Here is a 20,981-nt window from a genome sequence, read left to right as displayed (position 1 = left end):
TTATGTTGTAATAAGGTATTTGACTACTAGTCAAATCAGTTTCTTTCTTTGAACTGTCAAAATGATTTGCCACTATGGGAATTTCTACGAAACACTAGCAAATGACATCACGGTCAAGTTGTCTACTCTTTATAGTTCTATACGATTTATAACATAGAAATTACGTTTAAAAATAACTGCTGTCTACGTTTCTCTATTAATGTGCAACATCCCTGATCGGCAGTTTAAAATAGGGTTGCCACAAGAAACACGGTGTATCCCGTCATAAGCCCCGTTTCATTCGCCGTCTGACGTGCCCTGTTATTAGATTTGAATATTGGAACGCCATCGACCCCGGATAAATATTCACCTCAAGCCTATGTTTACCTTTTTAGGGTTTTTTAACTTCATCCATGTAGAAACATACAACCTTATTTTTGAAATGTACGGTACATTTCATTACTTAGTAGCATTGTGATGGCAGTCTGCCGTGGCTCCCTTGACAATAAAAACGGCAAACGTGACTTGTTGTATGGGAGCCCTTTATAATTAAATATTAATTTCATTCTGTTGTTTAGTATTTGTTGTTATAGCGGCAACAGAAATACGTCAATTGTGAAAATTTCAACTGTCTAACTATCATGGTTCATAAGATACGCCTGGTGACAGACAGTTAGATAGACGGACAGACAGCGGAGTCTTAGTAATAGGTTCCCGTTTTACTCTTTGGGCACGGAACCCGAAAAAAGAAAAGTTAATTTCGAAAACAAAAAGTGGCATAGTGACTTTCAACCACAAAACCATTTTAATTTAGCGCATGGTCGCTAAGGTCTAATTCTCTTTGTAGTGAATAACTACATCCTTCCGCTTGGCAGTGACAATGACAAATGACTGTGGTGGACAATTAAAAAATGGTCCTCGGGAATGGAAAGTGACCGGAGAATTGTATTCTCGTAGTGCCGACCGAAAACGATTTTTTGTCGACGCCGAAACCGAAACCAAAGGTTCGGTTTTGCTCTAGTTTCGGCTGAAAGCGAAACTTCGGTGGAAACATGATTTTTGTACGGATACCGGAACATCGATCGGACACCAAAAATTCTTATCTGCTCAGTGCTGCTATGGTGCTGCCATATTGGCTGTTTTAAAATGTTATATAACATATATAGGGTGTTTATTTAGTCACCTGAAATAATATACAGGGTGTATAGGTCATACTTTTTCTATGGGACTTTTTTTTTGCATTGTATATTAAATTGTGAATGTCGCCTATCTTATATTTGATATTCATGTACCGTAAATGTAGTGGAACAGTAGAGACTCTTATCGACTTATCTCTTTCCCAATATCCGGCGGATTTGCGAAACGCTCAGATTAATCTGATGTTACTAAAAATATAACTTCAAATTGTATTTTTTTCTAAGGAATGACAGATTTTTACATAGGTAAAGACGACAAAGGTTCAGATGATTAACTGCGTCAGTATAATATTGTCAACTTTTTTTTTAAGTACTGCTTTGTAATACATATTATCAGTCTTCTTAGAATTTATTAAGGTACATAAATATTATTAGAATGTAGCTGAACAGATCTCCATCTCAGTTGTCGTTTTCTTCGAAGGTTGAGAGGTAAAATCCCGAGGTGGCCGTCAAAATGACGTGATGACCTATAATTACTTATCTCAGAAGAAAAATATTCAATAAAAATAAAATATTGAATTTGTTCTGCAGTTAACCCTCAAGGGCGCTTTACAAGCCACAATAGAAATATATAGCAACATTAAAAATACTTAGCAATGCACCATGATAAGACAAAATCCTCTCCTAAATATATCTCATACTTATTAACCAACAAACCTCTGTAACTCGAAGAAAATAACAAGACTGTAATCTACGCGTTGGTATAATTACCTCTCTAACAAGAATTTTTGATTGCTCTTACCTCTGTAACTCGAAACCTCTTTAAGACGAACAAAAACTTATACAAGTCGATGTCCTCTATAAGACGAAAACTCGTTAACACGAACTTTTTGGCGATTCCTTTGAGGTTTGTGTTAACGAGGTTCTACTGCCAATACCTGAGGTAAAAACTACATTATAACAATCTGTTGAGAAACGTTTTTTTGACGAAACATACATACATACATACCGAATCGAAAACAATCAGTTTTATTTTAGAAGACATTAAGTAGACAGTCGACATAAAACTGTTATTTCATTTCTCATGTTCTGAATGTGGGTCGTTGTTATTCTAAAAAGTGTGAAGAAAAAAATGTATATTTCGGAATCTTCAAAATTCCATAAAACATTGTTAGTACCATCGTTATAGCTAGGGGTTAGTGAGTACATTAAAATCAAATCCAAACATACAGAAAAGTACTTTCTAAGTACGTATTTTTTTTTGCGATAAGCAATAAAAAATTTGGTGTAAATGGATTTGCTGTAAAATTTCCATTCTGATAATTAACTCCCCATACCATAAATAAAGATATCTTTACCTAAATTGTTAATTGAAAGTACCCTCAACCTCAAGAAATACTAATCAAGTTTATACTTAGCCGTGTTTTTGTTGATGCACATGTATTTTACTCTTCGTATTCGAAATGAAAAGTAGAGAGTTAACTCGGGTGAAAAGCATCCATTTCTGTCGAGGAGTCGCTTAAGCGCAGTGAGAACGCCAAAAGTCCTTCAAAACGCCAAAACCAAAAACTAAAACGCCAAGAGACTTCATCCGTCATCCATTGGTTAACAGTCCTATTATTTATTTATTTATTTAAACTTTATTGCACAAAATATATACAACAATGTACAAATTGCGGACTAAATGCCAAATGGCATTCTCTACCAGTCAACCACAGGGCCAAACAGAGACACAATTGGTGCAGAGAGAGAAAAAAAATTCAATAAATTAAAAAGAAAACCTCTTCTCTCTGTATGATAAGGATTTTGACCGAATTTTTAGTCTTCTTTTTGCATTTATTTTTCGAGAACAACTGACTGTAAGACACAAATACCTAAATAAATATTTGCTTATTTATTTTTTCTAGACGTTCCAAAACATATTTATCGTCGACACTGATTTAACTACATACCTATAGCATAAATATTCGACCTCACGCAACCGTTTGCACGTGCGCCCTTAATATCAATGCAAATTTCGCAAAATATGTAGCAATTTTTCCACAGCCAGACAATAGTTGGCGATGCCTATTGATATTTGCGGCCCATTCAAAGCACGTAGGTACAAACTATGACAAGACTATCTGATCTGTCCTTCGTTACTCTATGTCCGTTGTACGGCAGGAAGGACGTGTCATTGAGCGAGACGCCACTATAATCGTGTCTACTGCGTGAAAAGGACGGACAGCCGTCATTGTGTTGCGCTTCGATTGTTACAACTTTGTATGCAAAGAGGAAACTCCTTTTATGTCAGACGGCACATTGTTTTACGACTGGATTCTATTTCTTGCTCCATTTAGATAGGGATTTGTTTCTGATATGAGTTTTTAACGCACCTGGAGTTTGCAGTGTTGATCTTGTTAGATTAAAGTCACGTTTTATAGAAGTTTCATTTTATTTCAAGTGCCAGTTGGTGAATAACCTCTAGATATCTAGTGTTATATGCAAAAACATTACACATATGAACTGGCGTCATATTTAACTAGTTAGCATTAGTTGAATTTTTTATTATACTACCAAATAACGTCCGACGTACGATCGTTCAAAATTAAATAATTACGATGCCTTGATAGCGTTAAATATAGGTCGATTTATGATAACAATAATCGTATTTCGGTGGCGCGAATTCTTATCAAAAGGTTGCTAATCCAAATGAGAATGTAGGAACGGAAACCGTCTTTCTATGTCATCGTAGTTCGTTAAGATTATGAGTGTGGAATTAAAAGGAGTAAAATCTCTTATGGTAGAACTGTTGCAAAAGTGTTTAGCTGTCAGCTATAAATAATAGTTCCGTCTCTCCAGATTAGCGCTAGAGTAGCTAAGAACCTAGGCGTTATTGACAGAGTGAAGTGCGCTGTCTATGATTTATTTTCTTTTTTTAAAGTATTCTAGGTATTGTAACCTATTTAAGGTTTTTTGATCACACTTTTTGGTACATGGAGATTCCATTCCTTACCTTCACCTTCCATAGTTAAGGTTTAATGTTATGAAAAGTTTGTCAGTAGTCTATGGCACGACAGCCGCCGCCATTTTAACGTTGATGTACATAGTACGCTAATTTTACGAGGTGCAATCTACGCTTAGTACAGTTTAACCTGATGGACTTCGATCATCCTGTGTCTTACAAAGGGCTTATAGTCCGTCTAAGTAAGTTTAAAACATTATTATTCTGGCTAGCTAGAACATAGAGATACGGGATTTACTCTGCAAGTTTTATGGACTAGTTGTAAGTAGGTATATATTGTTTGTGCCTAGCTCTTCTTTTGTTACCTACCAAGACTAAACTGACTCTCATTACACCGTGTATGGTATTTTTCACATCGCTTGGGTACCTACGTTGAAAGGTATCACAATATGTTTTTGCGCTTTAAGGTTATGAATTGTACGGGGATGAGGGATGACAATGTCACAGTATCCATGCTATGTGTAAAATTTGACTTAGTAACTTGAAGTTTTACTAGCATAGCTTAAAAATATTAAAATTGACACTTGAATGAAATGCATATAGCTTTGAATTAATTAACCAAAAAAGGGTTAACCAAATATATTATAAAAAGGAAGAAGGCATTGCCATTCTTATAATATCAGCCAAAAGACAAGCATCCCAAAAAAATCTCCATAACGTAACATAACGAACGATCTGCCTCTAACAGTTTTGAATGATTCACGGTTAGTTTGACTACACTTAAATCGTAATCACGGTTTATATCCCGGTCGATTTAAGTGTAGATCGGCCCCTACTGTCATCTTCATCATTCTATGGAAGAAAACGAAAGACCTCCCTGCCCAGGGCTCGACCCACACTGTCGTCTTCTGAATTCACTGCAGACGCAATCACTACGCCATCCGAGTCACGGCTGTATAGAATCATTAAAGACTAATGACGCCCTTTGGCCTTCAGGCTTTGACTCGATTACATTGTCTTGTGTAAAGGAAATAAATTTACGATCTAGGCTTCTTTTTACTTAAAGAAAGTACGCACAAACCCACATCTCTTCAATTTATTACACGTCATCATCATCATATCACCAACATAGGTATTATTTTTTTTACTTTGTTGGTACGTTTATATAAGAAGATTCCACATATCCCCTCGCGTGCTGAATACTCTCTAAAAAGTTGAAAACCCACGTAACTTAATATAGGAAACATTTTCACTCAATTCCGTGTAGGGCTCACTCTACATTATCAAGGTTTGGGCCCACATGTTACCCCCCTAAAGGGAAAACCCCCCGCGTCCGGGAAACGTATAAGTTTTTCCACCGTGCACTATTTTATGACGTCATCTTCCTCAATACGTTAACATTAACCACTTAGGCAATCCATTACCAAACCTATTTTACAAACAACAAAGTAAAAAATCTAAGAGCACGTGCGCGCACTTATGTCATTTATAAATAAGCACGTTCTGTCTCCAAGGTTCACAACAATCAAAAGTCAACTCAAGACCAACGAATGTAGATTCATAATCGCTTGACGTACGACGCTCAGTTTTAACGTTTCGCGCTTTGTTTTGGAATCTGCGAGGGTACTTATTACTGATTCGTTTCTAAAGAGCATGGGTAGATTGACGTGACAAGTAATTTGACTTCGTATCTTCATAGTTTTAGAGTTAATTTCAGCATGAAGCGTTTCTTTGGTGGTTGTGATTAATTCAAGGTGGGTTCAAGGTAATAGCTCGGGGATGGATAGTTCAGAGATTCATCGGATTGGTATAATTTATGTTCTGCCTTTGTGACCTCCATCGCGTTTGAAGTCCGGAACTGGTGTTTTGTCTTAATATTCGCTTGAGTTACCGTGGATATTGGAAACGTTATGCTCGACTTTAGCTTTTGTATATGTTTGTTTCGAACCAACTTTCAAACGAATAATATCTCTGAAAGGCAGAAACTTCGCAGACTTTAGTCTTCAGACTCAACTAATTCTCTTTACAGAACTGATTACTTATTTGAATTGTAGTACAGTCAGCATCATAAGTAGCGGATTATACTACACGTAAAAATATTCTTATACTATTAGCAAATTAATTGTTGAATGCCTAGGTCTTAAGCAGTGCATCTGTACCGCGTGACACTTGAGTTGGATGAGCGGGAGAGCTGAATGTCGATGAAATTAGAACTCACATTGATGAAGCTTGTAGCACACAATTTATTACTCAGAATAAAGAGCACAGCTTATTCTGAGTAATAAATATAGTACTCAGAAAACTACTGTGAACTAGTGTGAGCTATTGTCGCTTTTACAATAGTCAAAGGTTTAAAATATAAATTATATTATTACATGCTATCGCTATGGCTGACAGTAAAGAAGAGCCACGGATTTCATAGACAACATTCATAGATAAAAATACAGCATAGTGTTGTTAGGAGTATAGTCAAATCTACTTAAGGGCTCTACACGATGAGGACATAGCTAATGAGGGCAATACATTCTAACATTAATTTGCACTACAACTGTACAGATTTATCTCTATTTGGAAAATTAATTCCAGGGTGACAGATATTTTTGGCATGTAGTTTCATCCGCTACTATTGATACTGAACCCACTTACTTTAAAATTCTTCCCAAGTCAGTGTTGTGTGATGATGTTAAAAGGGCTCCTTTTGGAGTTGCTTAACTATAAAAGCAACGGCGGTGAGCTTTATTCTGAATTAAATTTAAAATTTGCACTTGAATAGGTGCGCCGTTAAAGGGTTTGTTCGGTATGAATATTGTATCGGTGTAAATGGTGAGAAAAGAGCCTTTTTTTGTGCATTAAACAGCCTTTGTTAATATTGTACCATTTTGAGGCCTTGCCATTTAGTGCTGAACTTTCATTCAGCATGGCGACACTTGCGTTTACTCCACGGATAATACCATTATTACCTATATAATTAGTGTTAGTACCTATTTAGACTTTAGTCCTAGCCGAAGCGCAGCAACGGAGACGCAACATATAATTTGGTTCAATTTTCTATCAGACATCGGGTTTCGTAGCTTTAGATCGTGTCATTCATGATGACGCGCAGAGTTGTCAAATCTAGCTTTTAATAACATTTTTATATTTTTTTTATTTATTACAGATAAATCACAATTACACAATATTTGATCAAAAAGTATCGCTAAACCACAATGGTTTGTCTCGATACTCCATTCCGCAGTATTTAATAATTAGCTATACAATACACAATCCAATGCAATGCAATACAATGTAACATGAAAATACGAATCAAAGCACAGGTCTTCTTGAATATTTACCACGATCTATAACTATCAGTCGGATATTCCCGCCCTCACTATTCCTTTCCCGCTGTAATCTTAATCGATCGCTAATATTTAAGTACTCTCTCTCTCGCTTTTTAATTAAATGTAATAAAATGGGTCATTCACATAGTTTAAGTTGATCATCGCTCGAAATGTTTCGATCCATAACGAGAAGTTTCAACGGGAGCACCCCTTGGCGGATCGACACAGACTGCAGGCTGCAGCTCTCCGCGATGAGCGGTTTTTCGCCTCCCTTGTCGCCGCCGTCTCCCGAGCAATCGAAACGATCAATTGACGGAGTGAAGGGAACAATCCTCGACTCAAAACTTAAAATACGTGTGTGACCTATTTTAAAATATTAAATATGCCTGTGTCTCACGGAAGTTTTGTTCTCTCTATATTTCTAGTCATTTTCTCGTGATTGAGGATCGTGATGGGCTACGTTTTCAAACATTAATCGGTATCAAAGGTTTGACGTGATTTCCAAAGCATGAAAGCTCAGGTTACATGCACCTAGTTTTTTTTTGTATTACTATAAGGGCTGATTTAGAAGGTGCGAGAACTCGCATACGAGTTTCATTACATTGCGGTATTTGATCGGTCGCCGAATTGGTTGTAACCTCAATAGTCCACAATGTAACTAAAATCGCATGCGAGTTCGCGTGCCGTCTAAATCAGCCCTTATTATGTGTTCGAAGCGACAAACTCTTTACTTGAAAATAACCGTTATTCTTGTACGTCAAGCATTCGTTATAACACCCAGCTCAGCATTAGTCCAGCGAGTAAGCTTGTTAAATGTTGTACGATTAGTAATGCCGTGGGATGGAGGTACGCTACCTATTAAGAATGGTTTATCTTGACGTCCGATTAGGAGGATGGCTTATTTAAGGTACAACCATGTATTTGACGATTTATATTCTAAAAGACGTGCAGATGTGGGTTGAGGCTTAATTCATTCAATGTATACTTATAAGTCAGTCGAGCAGTTAAATTTGTAATTAACAATAGACGCAAATTTCAAATATTCTGTGCAAGATCAACCCTTTACGCACATTGACTATTTTATTACTTATTAATACTACGTAGGTACTATTAGGCTATTGAGAACAAATTGTGTCCGCTATTTTCGGTGTTTGTCGTCTATTACTAAGCTAGAGCTAAGAATACGCGTAGCTGCGTAGCTAGCCAGAGGCGACACTGTCATGACAACTATTGATTTTCTGCCTACATACACACCGTAAAGAATCTAGATAAAATGTATTTATTACAAGTGTATTGAATTTATTTACATATGTGATACTGCTGACATTAAAATTTATAAAAATATCACTTGCCGCGTGTACTAGCTGTGTTCCTTAGTTTATGCTTGCGCCACTCATATCTACCAGAGGCTTTTATGAGAACTATAGTGGTACCCATGGTGAAGAACAAAACCGGAGACCTGTCAAACAGGGACAAATATCGGCCGATCTCACTTGCCACTACAGCGGCGAAGATACTTGACCGTATGCTAGACTCTATACTTGAAGGGCACCTAAAGATACAGGACAATCATTTCGGTTTCAGACCTGAACTTTCCACGGAAAATGCCATTCTGTGTCTGAAAAGTACGGTGGGGTATTATACGCGAAAGAAAACGCCAGGCCAGTGTATGCCTGTTTCCTCGATTTGTCAAAAGCTTTTGATAGAGTAGAGTACGACATCCTATGGAAAAAGCTAGAGGTTTCAGGCGTGCCGGCAGAAGTTATAAGTATCCTAAAACACTGGTACCAAAATCAAGTGAATCAGGTGAGATGGGCGGATAGTTTTTCCTCAGAGTACAGGCTTGAGTGCGGAGTTAGGCAGGGGGGGCTTACGTTTCCCAGGCTTTTTAACTTTTACTTGAATGAGTTGATAGTTGGGCTCAGCAGCATGCGTGTCAGATACTACATAGATGGTGTCAGCATAAATAACATCAGTTATGCTGACGACATGGTGCTGTTGAGTCCGTCGGTCAGTGCTCTAAGAAAGATGTTGGCGGTATTCACATACGCGTTTGGAGTACGCTAAAGTTCATGGCCTGCAGTACAACCCCAGGAAAAGCGAGGTAATGGTGTTCAAGGCGGGGACGAAAGCACCAACGTTTGTACCGAGGGTTGAACTGCAGGGGACCCCTCTCTCGGTCGTGGAAAGTGTAAAATACCTGGGGCATATGATAACACATGACCTTAGTGATGACCTAGTTATTGAGCGGGAGTGCAGGCGTTGGCGTTAAGGTCAAATATGCTGGCCCGCAGATTTGCTCGATGTTCGGCGGATGTCAAAATCGTACTGTTTAAGGCATTCTGTCAGTCGTTCTACTCTAGCAGCCTGTGGGTTAAGTATACCAAAAGAGCCTTTAACGCCCTGCGCGTTCAATATAACAATGCATTCAGGATGCTGTTGAGGCTACCGAGGTGGTGTAGTGCCTCGGGTATGTTCACCGAGGCTCGCACGAACGGTTTTCAAGCCATACTACGTAAGAAAATCGTTTCGATGCTAAGCCGAGTCAGAAAAAGTACCAACAGTATTCTAAGTGTATTCGCAAGATAGATATGATTGCCCAATGTTAATGTACTGGGTTGGGCAAACTGGGGCTATTGCTCGTTTTAGGTCGAAATAGATAAATTCAGGTTATCTATTTCGATCTATTTCGTAGTATAATGGTAATTGTGTTAAAATAAGTTCCTTTAGTGTAGAAAAATACATATAAGTAGTTGTATATTTTACTAACCTATGTTTATATCTAAGAATATTACTAACAATCTATGGACTTACATAGTTTGAAATAAAGATTCTATTATTATTATTATTTACCATTCCTTACGTTATTAGGCGGCCCTAACAATAATCCCAAACAAATTTAACTGTTTGCATATCTATACCTACCGATGTCCTAACCAACTTTAACGTGTAGGTACCCTAATCTGGAGCTTTGCGAGCGTCCAATTTGATTCCGTATTCAATTATTTGGTGAATTCCACCGCTTTTGTCCCTGCGCAGTGGCTAGTAGGACGATTGGATTATTTCGTGTATTGAATTCAAACCGATTTGCATACCCCTTAAAACTTAACATGCCTTTGTTGATTATTGTACAATGCTGCCGGCGGCTGATTCGATTTTAAAAATTTGGATATCGCTACATGCATGATACTGTCACGCCACCTAGCATCCGCAAATCTAGCGGAAAACGTCAAATCACTACATCTTATAAAAACGTCCCCCAAACTCAAAAACTACTGAACAGATTTTGTTAACGATGACGAAAAAAATCACGCTGTCTAGGAGCTTTAATCGAAAACGCTGCCTAATCCGTTTAAGCTATAACAATACAATGTATGGTATGGTTGTCGCTCTTTTTTTTAATACTACGTCGGTGGCAAACAAGCATACGCTCCGTCTGATGGTAAGCAGTCTCCGTACCTATGTACGCCTGCAACTCGAAAGGAGTTACATGCGCGTAATATGTATCACGCGTATGCCGACCCTAATAACCCTCCCTCCCCTCGTTGAGCTCTGGCAACCTTACTCACCGGCAGGAACACAACACTATGAGTAGGGTCTAGTGTTACTTGGCTACGGTTTTCTGTAAGGTGGAGGTACTTCCCCAGTTGGGCTCTGCTCTAGATCTAGAATGACATCCGCTGTGCTGTGCCCTACCACACAAAGCGAGATGACATTCACAATGCCCATACCTCTCTTGTGGACGTAGTTTAACGACGTACCCGGGTCCGGGTCTTTCATTGGTCTACAAAAAAGTCAGCGATGGTGTGTATATCTTTTAAAGGAAAACTATTTCCACCTCGTTCTTCGTGTCATGTATCTATGGGATGTGAGAGTACAGTGCTTGAGAGAACCGTGACGTCAATTTCAATTAAGTCTTGACAGTACATATCGATTTAGGTAGCTAGTTTAGTGGGAATTATCACAACTTCTTAAATATACTTATTCTTGAAAAATTTTTTTAAGGTAAAATAAAGATTCAATACGCGTGACGCGTGACGATACAAATTATCTTATACATACCAAAATTGTATAAAATTCTCCTTAATCTGTATCATAATATGACATAATGGTAGACGAGAATGTAGTTTTTGTAAAATTATCGATTAGCTGGCGATAAATTGTGATACAAAGTGGTACCCTATGTCTCTATAAAGCCCTATTTATACAGTACGAGAACTTGCATACGGTTTTCATTAAGATCATTCCACTGAATTGTTGCAATGGCGCTTGCGCTCCTTTTCGACGGCGCAAGAACTTGTCGCACCGTCTAAACGGGGCTGAAGCGACTGTTCTTTCGGTCAATATTCAGCGCGTCTAACGTCTACTTTGTTAACAGCGACGAGACGAAGGAGGTGGACGGGCGGGCGCGGTCCGAGTCCGGGGACGCGGACTCCGTTTACCACGTGCGGGGCGCGCTGCACGACTCGAGGTGGAAGGAGCAGCAGGTACTGTCATCATATCAACCCTCATAACGACGAGCGTTGACGAGCGCAATAATATCGCGGTGCATTTACTTGATAAAAGAACGTTATAGACGTTCAAATCGCAATGACAATTGACAGTGACATCGCTCTTGTTAAAATTGCAGCAGTGTGACCCAATTTATAAATTAATTATCTATCATATAAATAAACAATAGACAAAAGATTAGCCGCTCGGGGCCAGCTTCAAAACGAACGACTATAAAGCGTTAGTATACAGTGCAATACGTTAGCTATTACTACTAAACCGGAGCATCCTCAGCAGGCACACGTCCAATTGTTGGGGTTATGCCTCCTCTCAAGCACGAAATCGATTGGAATATATTTATAGTCTCCACGCTGACCTAAAGCGGAGCTTCGCATAAGTAAACCTTTAAATTTTTCAGAGGTCTGAGATTTGTTACGTTTCCATCACCGAAAAACTAAACGTAGTTAACGTTCATGAAATGATAGTCCAGTCCATACGTATAGTCAGAATCTTTAGGTATTTAAATAAAGGTATTAAAAATAAGTAACAATCAAAAGAATGTAAGTGATAGTACGAGTATTAGCCGTGACTTCTTTTTCAAAAGTGTTTTTCGCTTACCTTCTTTCGAATGCAAAATAAATTGACTATACGCGATTGTAGCCGCTTAGTTCAGGCGTGTCGTAGGATAGACACTTTGTGAATTATTACTCTGTATTTTCAGGTATTTAAAGAAAAGTAAACAAACAATTTGTACATTTTCGAGTAGTAATAACGTGTATTGGCCAACCAACCATATACAAAGCCGCCAAGACCTGTCACTGAACGACCTGACTTTAACCTACATTATTTGATCATGTAATGTTTTCATCTACCCTCAACTAGCTTAAGGAGTCATTTGAGAGTAGATTTTGTTTACTTTTATTTAAATACCTAAATATTTATAGTTTAGGCGTGTAAATAAAACAGTTGGACAAACTAAGTACGTATTTTTTAAGTAAGTTTTTTGGAGAAATCGCGAAACGTCTGGTTGACGTAACTGGTGACCGAAGAGCTGGCGGCTTCCTCGCACAACGTATCAGTATTGCGATACAACGAGGAAATGCCGCCAGCATCCTTGGTACAATGCCTCAAGGGCCTATTTTAGATATAAGCTAGTTATAGTAATCATCTGTATATATCCATTATGTATATTGTTATTGTCAATAAATAGTACGTATTTGTCGTTCACGCAGTCACTAGCGTAAATATCAAATGCCATTGTCATAAATATGGTAGCGTTACTGCTGCAGCGTTGACGCGGGCGACTGTCAATTTCCTTGATAAATTTCTTTGTATTGCCACATTACTGTTCCGATTAGAACGTTCACCCGTTCACTCATTTTAATAAGGATCATCGTCATTTTTTCAGGCAAACGTCGACATTTTCTTCTCTAGATTTTGGCCCTAGATTTTTTTATATGAGTTCAATAATACCAGTACCTGTGTCTGCACATTTTGCTTTTTTTATATTCTTGTTTTTATAAGAACTAGGTTACTTCAAACAGCGCTAAAACGGCCAAATAATGCGCCGGAAACAGACTCCTAGGATACATCGGCAACAATAAACGCAAAAATCAAAACAGTCAGACACATATAATTAATTTCTCATTCCGTTCCCACCATTTCGTTACGATTGGTTAAGTTTTGGAGGAGGAAAATGTCGAGAACGAGATTCTTATGTCGGATTTTTGGACGGAGGTGCAGTTGTCCTTATCGCACATTTTTGAGGCTCCGCCCGCGCTTGCGAGAGAGCAACATTCATTTATTAATTTTTTAATCTGAAAAGGGGCTTAACTAATATGCTCGTGTTCGCCTAAGTATATATTAAGTATTATAAATCAACATGTACAAATTTCGAAATCTCCAATTTTAAATAAATGTAACCAAGACAAATACCAAGAAAACTGTAAAAGCATTGGCAAGCAGGTCCATTTCACAGTTCGAATAACTGTAACCCAGGCGTGTTACTAAAATGCATTTTGAATAAAATCTCGTAAAACGGTGTTCTCCATTACATTCGTAGCCGGGAATACCGGAATACGCCCGATCCCGATGCAGCGGCGTTATTCCGATTGTCTACAAACGGTTTAGTTAGATAAACCAGTATTTAGATTGGCCTGCCTTTAGACATAGATAAACACGTAGAAAGATTTATTAAATCCCACATAATGTAACATGATACTTACATGTTCATATTTTTATTTCCTTTTTTATTGTGGGACTGGTACGTATTACAATCTGCAAACAATACGTTGTACATGCACATGTCAATGAAAAAACCAATGAATGATTTGGACCGGCATTCCAAAGATGTGGGTTCGAGTCCCACGTTAGCCAGAGTTGTTCATCGTTAATTTTTTAATTGTGATTGACAATTAACGCACACTGTGCGTGTAAGTACAATTAACATAACACCAGGGGGAGGAAACTAGAGCGTTCGGGCTTTCTCGGCTCCGTTCGGCTCGGCATTTCTCCGAGCAATTACGAGTATTAGGGTTGGCACAACTTGACGCAAAGGGTTGCGTGCACAACCACAGATACATAAGATAATTACATGAATTTTGACAACCCTAAATAGCCGAAAGGGATAGTTCCATGCATTAGAAAGGTACAACATAATTCGACCCTGAATGCCGCCAAACTTTGGCTTTGTAGGAAGTTTCCTTTCTGTACGGTAGTGCTATTATTTATTCTGTGATGAAACTAAAAAGCTTAAACTGCATCAAAAAACTATGCAAAAAGAAATGTCCAACGTCACTTAGCAGGTGGTTCAAAAACTAGTCCAAAGCTGAGCGCTTCTGGTTGCTAGATCTAGAATTCGGAAGATAAATTTAGCTATGCAAGGCTCAGATTTAAGCCAAATGGTCTCTGTAAGTGAAGAAAACACTTTAATGACTACTCGTAACTATAAACTATATAAAAGTCCACAAATGTATCCTTTCTGTTCAACAATTGCTCGCTCATTACCCTTTCGTAGTGGAAATGGAAACCCTGCTTTCCCTGGTCCGCTTAACCACTTCAATCATTTCGACTCCGCTTGATGAGCAATGTGAACGCTACAGCCAGAACTCGAGGCGTCCCAACGCGTCTTAGTATTGAAACATCCTATCTTACCAGTGTTTCCTTGTGATTTAAGACATTTCGTGCAAAAGGGGTCCATTCATAATGCAATTCCAGTGCCGACGTTCAAGTTAAGCGAAGTTGGGGCTCTGATATATTTCATTTACCCGGCCTTCATACTTTTAATGCTTTCGCTCTGTTGTTTACAACGTATCTGACTGTGGCATTGCGGTGAGAGTATTTATTAGTATGTAGATGCCTTTACAGTGAGGTAAACAGGACAGTTGCGGTGATTTGATATTACAATGTAAATACAATGTAAATAATTTTACTGGTGATTTTAGTGTTTTAAGGTACTTAAATCTAAATGAAACAATAACTAAATAGAACTCTGAATTACCCAACTGATTAGAAAGGTATAGTCATGTCATGAGGTTCCCAAACGGAAGCATGGTTTATTCTTACTCAGACGATTTAGACGAGGTAGTACAATCTATTATTGGGGCTAATTAATAGTAAAGGATAAGGTTTGCGGGGACTTTTAAGTTACCACGTGTTATCGTCCATCTCGTGAGGTTTTCCCAAAGGTTTACAGTATGAGGGTCTTCAAAAAGAAGTGTACACATTTTTAAAGGGTTGGCAACGCGTTTGTAACACCTCTGGAGTTGCAGGCGTCCATAGGCTACGGTGACTGCTTGCCATTAGGCGGGCCGTATGCTTGTTTGCCACCGTCGTGGTAAAAAAAAACAACTCTCTCGCTCACGACAATGGACGTACGAACACAGACGAGCGAAATGCACGCTAACTGAATGATATTGTACGATAACTTAATGAATTCAGTACCCCTAGTGTAAATTTGATCGACATCATAACGTGACGAACGCGTTTGCGTTAAGTCTCATTTTGTATAGGATTTTGAGTTTCCACAACGTCCCGCTTGGCGCGCTCTTTCTAAATCCAATACAAAATGAGACTAAACACAAACGCGTACGTCACGTTTCGAAATCGAATTTATTTACACTAGGGGTACTGATATCGTTCTGAATAATGATGTTACTGTACCATAGAATTGGCCTGTAAGAGGTTTTGAGGTGGGGTAGGGTTTTGACTAACAGGGAACCATTTTTACAAGCTTTTATTTACTTTCACCTGTAGGGCTAAGATGGTCGGCTCTTTATCATTTGTCACGATACCTGTCACGTTCTAACAAATATGTAAGCGCGAAAGTGACGGGCACAGTGACAAGTGATAAAAATGGATCCATAATACCGCCGCTGACCGTTGTCTGTTTGTAATCAAATCTTGCAAGTTAAATTTGATCCACTTCCCGGTTTCCGATTGAGCTGAAAATTTGCATACATATGTAAGTCGGGTTACAATGCAATATTATGGTACCATCGAGCTTATCTGATGATGGAGACAAGAGGTGGACATAGGAACTCTGTGATAAAACAACGTAACCTAATTGTGTTTGGGATTTTTAGAATTGGTTCGATGAGTATTAGTTGCCTGTGGAAAGAAAAGTACAGTCAGCGATAAGAGCTTGTACCAAAAATGTAATTTTGGCCAAAAACTTATTATGTTTCTGACCGGCAGTCTGTGGAGTTTCATTTAAATCGTCTGTATTATTGTGATAACCACATTAACTACACTTAACATAGCTCGATATGCTTTTGATCAGTTCATTTCCCATCCTTCTAACTTGTGTTGTGTCGCTCTACTCACAAAAATTATGTAGCAAATAAATACAAAGGATTCCTAATACTTAATTACCTCAAAATATGCTGCAGGTGTTCACGTTGCAACATACAAAGCCCGGGTAGATTAGTACTAATTGCCAGAGCACTCGATGTACGGACGACCCTCCAACGACACTCGTACGACACTAGTGCTGTTGCGGGTAATTGGCTTTGGAGGATTACAATTTGATGCTTGTAAATTTCAATTATACTACACTGAAGATCAATAAAAACAGGGTTTCCTTGTGAAATTAAGGTGTAAGATCTACTGGTTCTAATATAATCAGACGTCCAGTGGTTTGGTATTTAAATGGAATATTTAGAGGATATGATGTCATATAATCAGAAAATTGCAGGGAAGATATAATTTACTTAAAAAAGTTTGTATGAGGTTTCAATTTTGTACCTTAAAACGTGGGTTTTTTTGATGTCACTCACTAAGCTTATGTAATGAATCAATAAGCTTATGTAGTTCTAATTGCCAGAGCTCTCGATGTACAATCGAACACGAACGACCCTCGAATGACACTCGTATGACAGTAGTGCTGCTGCGGGTAATTGGTTGTGCAGGATTACAATTGATGCATCGCGTTTTGATAATTACAAAAGTTGTTAAGTGTATTAGAGCTATTTCGTTTTAACTTGTATTCTAAAACGCCACTTAAGTTGTGTTTAAGTCACGTCTAACTGTCACTTTCTTGATAAAATTTACACATAGACAGTTTTGTGACGATTGCTAACCGGCCGTAAATGGTAACCACAGTCGAATGAAAACACATTTTACAATCAAGTTATAGAACTTGATTGTAAAATGTGTTTTTCAATGAAAATAAAAATGTGTTGAACATTGTTTTTTTCATTGACATGTGACATATCATGGCTTTTTGTATTTAAATATCTATACAAAGTAGCGTTTGCTCTTAAGAGTTTGAATGTATTTAGGTAGTATGACGCGACATCAATAATGGGTTTCAACTGGTATAATGTTCGGAGGGCTGAATTCTTGATGAGTACATAAATACGCCAGACGTTTAGATGATGTGACGAAACTTATTTTTCCCATTCACATTTGACACAAATCCCTCCCGATTGTAGATACAGTTCTATACGTATTATATAAGATATAATGATATGTCATATGATATAAGACGGCGCTACTTCGGTTTTTTTCACGTTTCTACTTCTGAATATCACAAGTGGTTTTTAATGATAAAGGGTACCGTTTCTACGAATGACAAAACGGAAATGTCGTGACCCTTTTCCTGGAGAACCTTTTTTTCTGGGAAAATAATGGATCAAGTTGTAATTTATGAGGGCTATATGCGGTAAGAAATGTAACGTCTAATGTAATGCCATAAAATATACAAAACCCTCCCCTAATATACAAAACCCTTCCTTCGTTAACGAGTATTGCAGATACTGTTACTAACATTTTCCAATACGTTTGAAACTAGCGACGACGTAATGACTGCTTTAGCAACTGACATATTCGCTAACGTCTGCGTAACTTACTTCCCATCCATCGCGCTCGCACTTACATACAAGTACGAGCGAGATGCATAGAAAGTAAGTTAGATAGTCAAACTGATGGTGTCTGTAGGTACTCATTGGCATTAGATGACATTTCTTCGACTGGGAAAGAGTGCGACTCATGCCGATAAGATTCATGGGATTTATGTATGTACTAAATATCAAACGATACGGAAGAAAATGTAAGAAAACCACTTCTCTTCAGATCTAGTTCTCCTCTGGGCGCGAAGATGAGAAGCTCAATCGCTTTCGTAAAAACTTGCGATAAGATTGTTAAAGCAAACTCCGGGGTACTTTAGAATACAACGGAGAAAGCGCTAAGATAACATGGAAATTACCTTTTGACATCTTCATCTTTTGCTTAGACAATGGTTCGGGCACAATGCAATGCTCTTGTTTTATGATGCGGTGTCTCTGTGTTACAATCTATGCTTGAAACACTAGCGCCTCAACTTCGTTAGGCGCTAAGTGTTATTAATTTAAGCGCTATTAAGGCGCTTTCAAAGGTTTCAGCTTATCTGCTAGAGACAAGTTTCTAAGCGGTGTTAAGTTCTTTTTCTGTCAAGCTGGTTTTTAGTCAACCGCTTTTATTTCACTCATGATTTCATTTATTCTTTTTCCAACTCACTGGACACTGAGGCGATTCTATAAGTGTTATGTCGAATTAATTTTCGCACAGATAAGTAAGAAAATAAAAAGAGGAAAAAAAAAATTGCCACAGCTCATGGGAGCCTCGGGTCCGCTTGACAACAAATCCATTGGCGTAGGCACTAGTTTTTACGAAAGCGACTGCCATCTGACCTTCCAACCCAGAGGGTAAACTAGGCTTTAATAGGATTAGTCCGGTTTCCTCACGATGTTTTCCTTAACCGAAAAGCGACTGGTAAATATGAAATGATATTTCGTACACAAGTTCCTAAAAATCATTGGTACGGTCACCTCTGTAAATATCGATACAGACAAAGTGCCAAAAATATGACCTATACCATATGGGCTATAAAGGCGTGTATACATATTTTTGGCACTTCGATCGTGTCGATGTTTTCAGATGTGACTGTATCAGCCGGGCTTTGAACCCGCAACCTCCGGATTGAAAATCGCACTCTCTTACCGCTAGGCCACCAGCGCTTCAATAGAAACGGAAATATATCATCTTTGAAAATTACAACGGTCTAGCTATCACGGTTCATGAGATACGGCCTGGTGACAGACGGGCAGACAGACAGAAGGACGGACTGCGGAGTCTTAGTAATAGGGTCTCGTTTTATCCTTGGGTACGGAATCCTGAAAACGGACCTAAAAGACATCAGCTAGGAACAGCCAATTAGATTTTCCACGCTTCTGAAGGGCCCACAAGCATCGTGGGCAAGCATACATTATGTGGAAGCAACACTGCATCTACTCAAATCATTACCAATCTAAACCCAATCCTAATCCCACCAGCCAACGCTCAAAATCAACTGCCAGTAACCTGTACCGAAGGTCGTAAATTTGGAATGATGCCAGCATCGAATGCGCTTGGGGACAATTTGGCACGTTATAGCAAAATCGGTGTGCGCATACTATGTTTTGAATGAATAATCGGCTTGCAAGTTTGCGAGTTTGTTTTTTGGCAAGGTATGGCAAGGTATATCCCGTATCGGAACTGGAGCAATTTCAGGGAATTATATCATTAGTTTTTCTTTTATAGTATAAGGTAGATGCAGGAACTGGAGCAATTTCAGGGGATTATATCATTCGTTTTTCTTTTATAGTATTTGGTAGATGCAGGTAGTTCGTATCTCTTTGATGAGTTCTTTGCAGATGGTTTAAAATATAGGGACTGGCTTTAAATTAAATTTAAATTTAAATTCGTTTATTTCGAGTAACATAATGACTCATACATATTAATTTGGAACACTATACTATAAATACACATGTATTAATACAATAAAATAAAATAATACAAAAAAAAACGTTTATTAACGCATCAGTGGTTAACACATTGACAGTTATCACCAACTATATCTCAATGTGTTAACCACAGTGCTGCTGGGCACATGGAGTCCACAGCAAAATGACATGTACGGGCAAAACTTGTCCGCAATCATTGCCAGGACGCTGTTGGAGCTGGAGCGCACGCGTCGTACCAGAGATGCGGCTCGCGCATGGTAGCTTTAAAACACGCCGCGCTGCAGTATCGCGGCAGCCCTATCAGTGCCCTGAACGCGTTATTGTATTGTACTTGTAGGGCCCTATACGATCTCAAGGTGTACCTTCTCCATAGACTGCAGGTGTAGAATGTTGTGCAAAAAGCTCTGAATAAAGTTATAACATTTACGTAGCGGTTCGATATTACACAATTAGTTTGGTTCAAGCTATCATCTTAAAACAATATGTCAGAATGCAAAATTAACGAACACACTACCCAGCTTTTTGCCACGGCTCTTGGCTAGACTCCCAAGGTTTGCTTAGAATACCATCTAATGCAAAATGTTTTTCTACAGAACGCTCGGTTAGCGCGGTCGCAGAAGCGGGGCTTCGCCGCCGTCCGAGCGTGGTGCGTGGCGTGGTGGCACTCCGGCAGGGAGGACCTGGAGGACACGGAGCCCGAGGAGGAGCCCTCGGACCCGGGCTACGCCACGCCCGTATCCGTAGAGACCCCGCTGCAGAGCACTGTGTCCAGGTATATTGATTTTTAGTAAAATTAAAAAAATCTGGAGTTAAGGTGAAAAGCGAATTAGCAACATACATGGCTGAAGAG

At 38.7% G+C, this 20,981-nt stretch overlaps 1 protein-coding gene across 2 annotated transcripts in view; it reads left to right on the top strand.

Moving 5' to 3' along the window:
- The window catches only part of LOC133522729 (muscarinic acetylcholine receptor DM1), a 121,778-nt gene that overhangs the window by 93,346 nt on the left and 7,451 nt on the right, over window positions 1–20,981 (top strand). For both annotated transcript variants that reach the window (XM_061858153.1, XM_061858154.1), the window contains exons 3-4: window positions 11,758–11,866; window positions 20,725–20,903. In XM_061858153.1, coding sequence (XP_061714137.1) covers window positions 11,758–11,866; window positions 20,725–20,903 — 288 coding nt within the window. The remainder of the gene's footprint in view (window positions 1–11,757; window positions 11,867–20,724; window positions 20,904–20,981) is intronic.

Source organism: Cydia pomonella, chromosome 11 (assembly GCF_033807575.1).
Source record: "Cydia pomonella isolate Wapato2018A chromosome 11, ilCydPomo1, whole genome shotgun sequence".
NCBI lineage: Eukaryota > Metazoa > Arthropoda > Insecta > Lepidoptera > Tortricidae > Cydia > Cydia pomonella.
The sequence above is the reverse complement of the archived record's forward strand: the minus strand, read 5'-3'. Positions and strand labels throughout refer to the sequence as shown.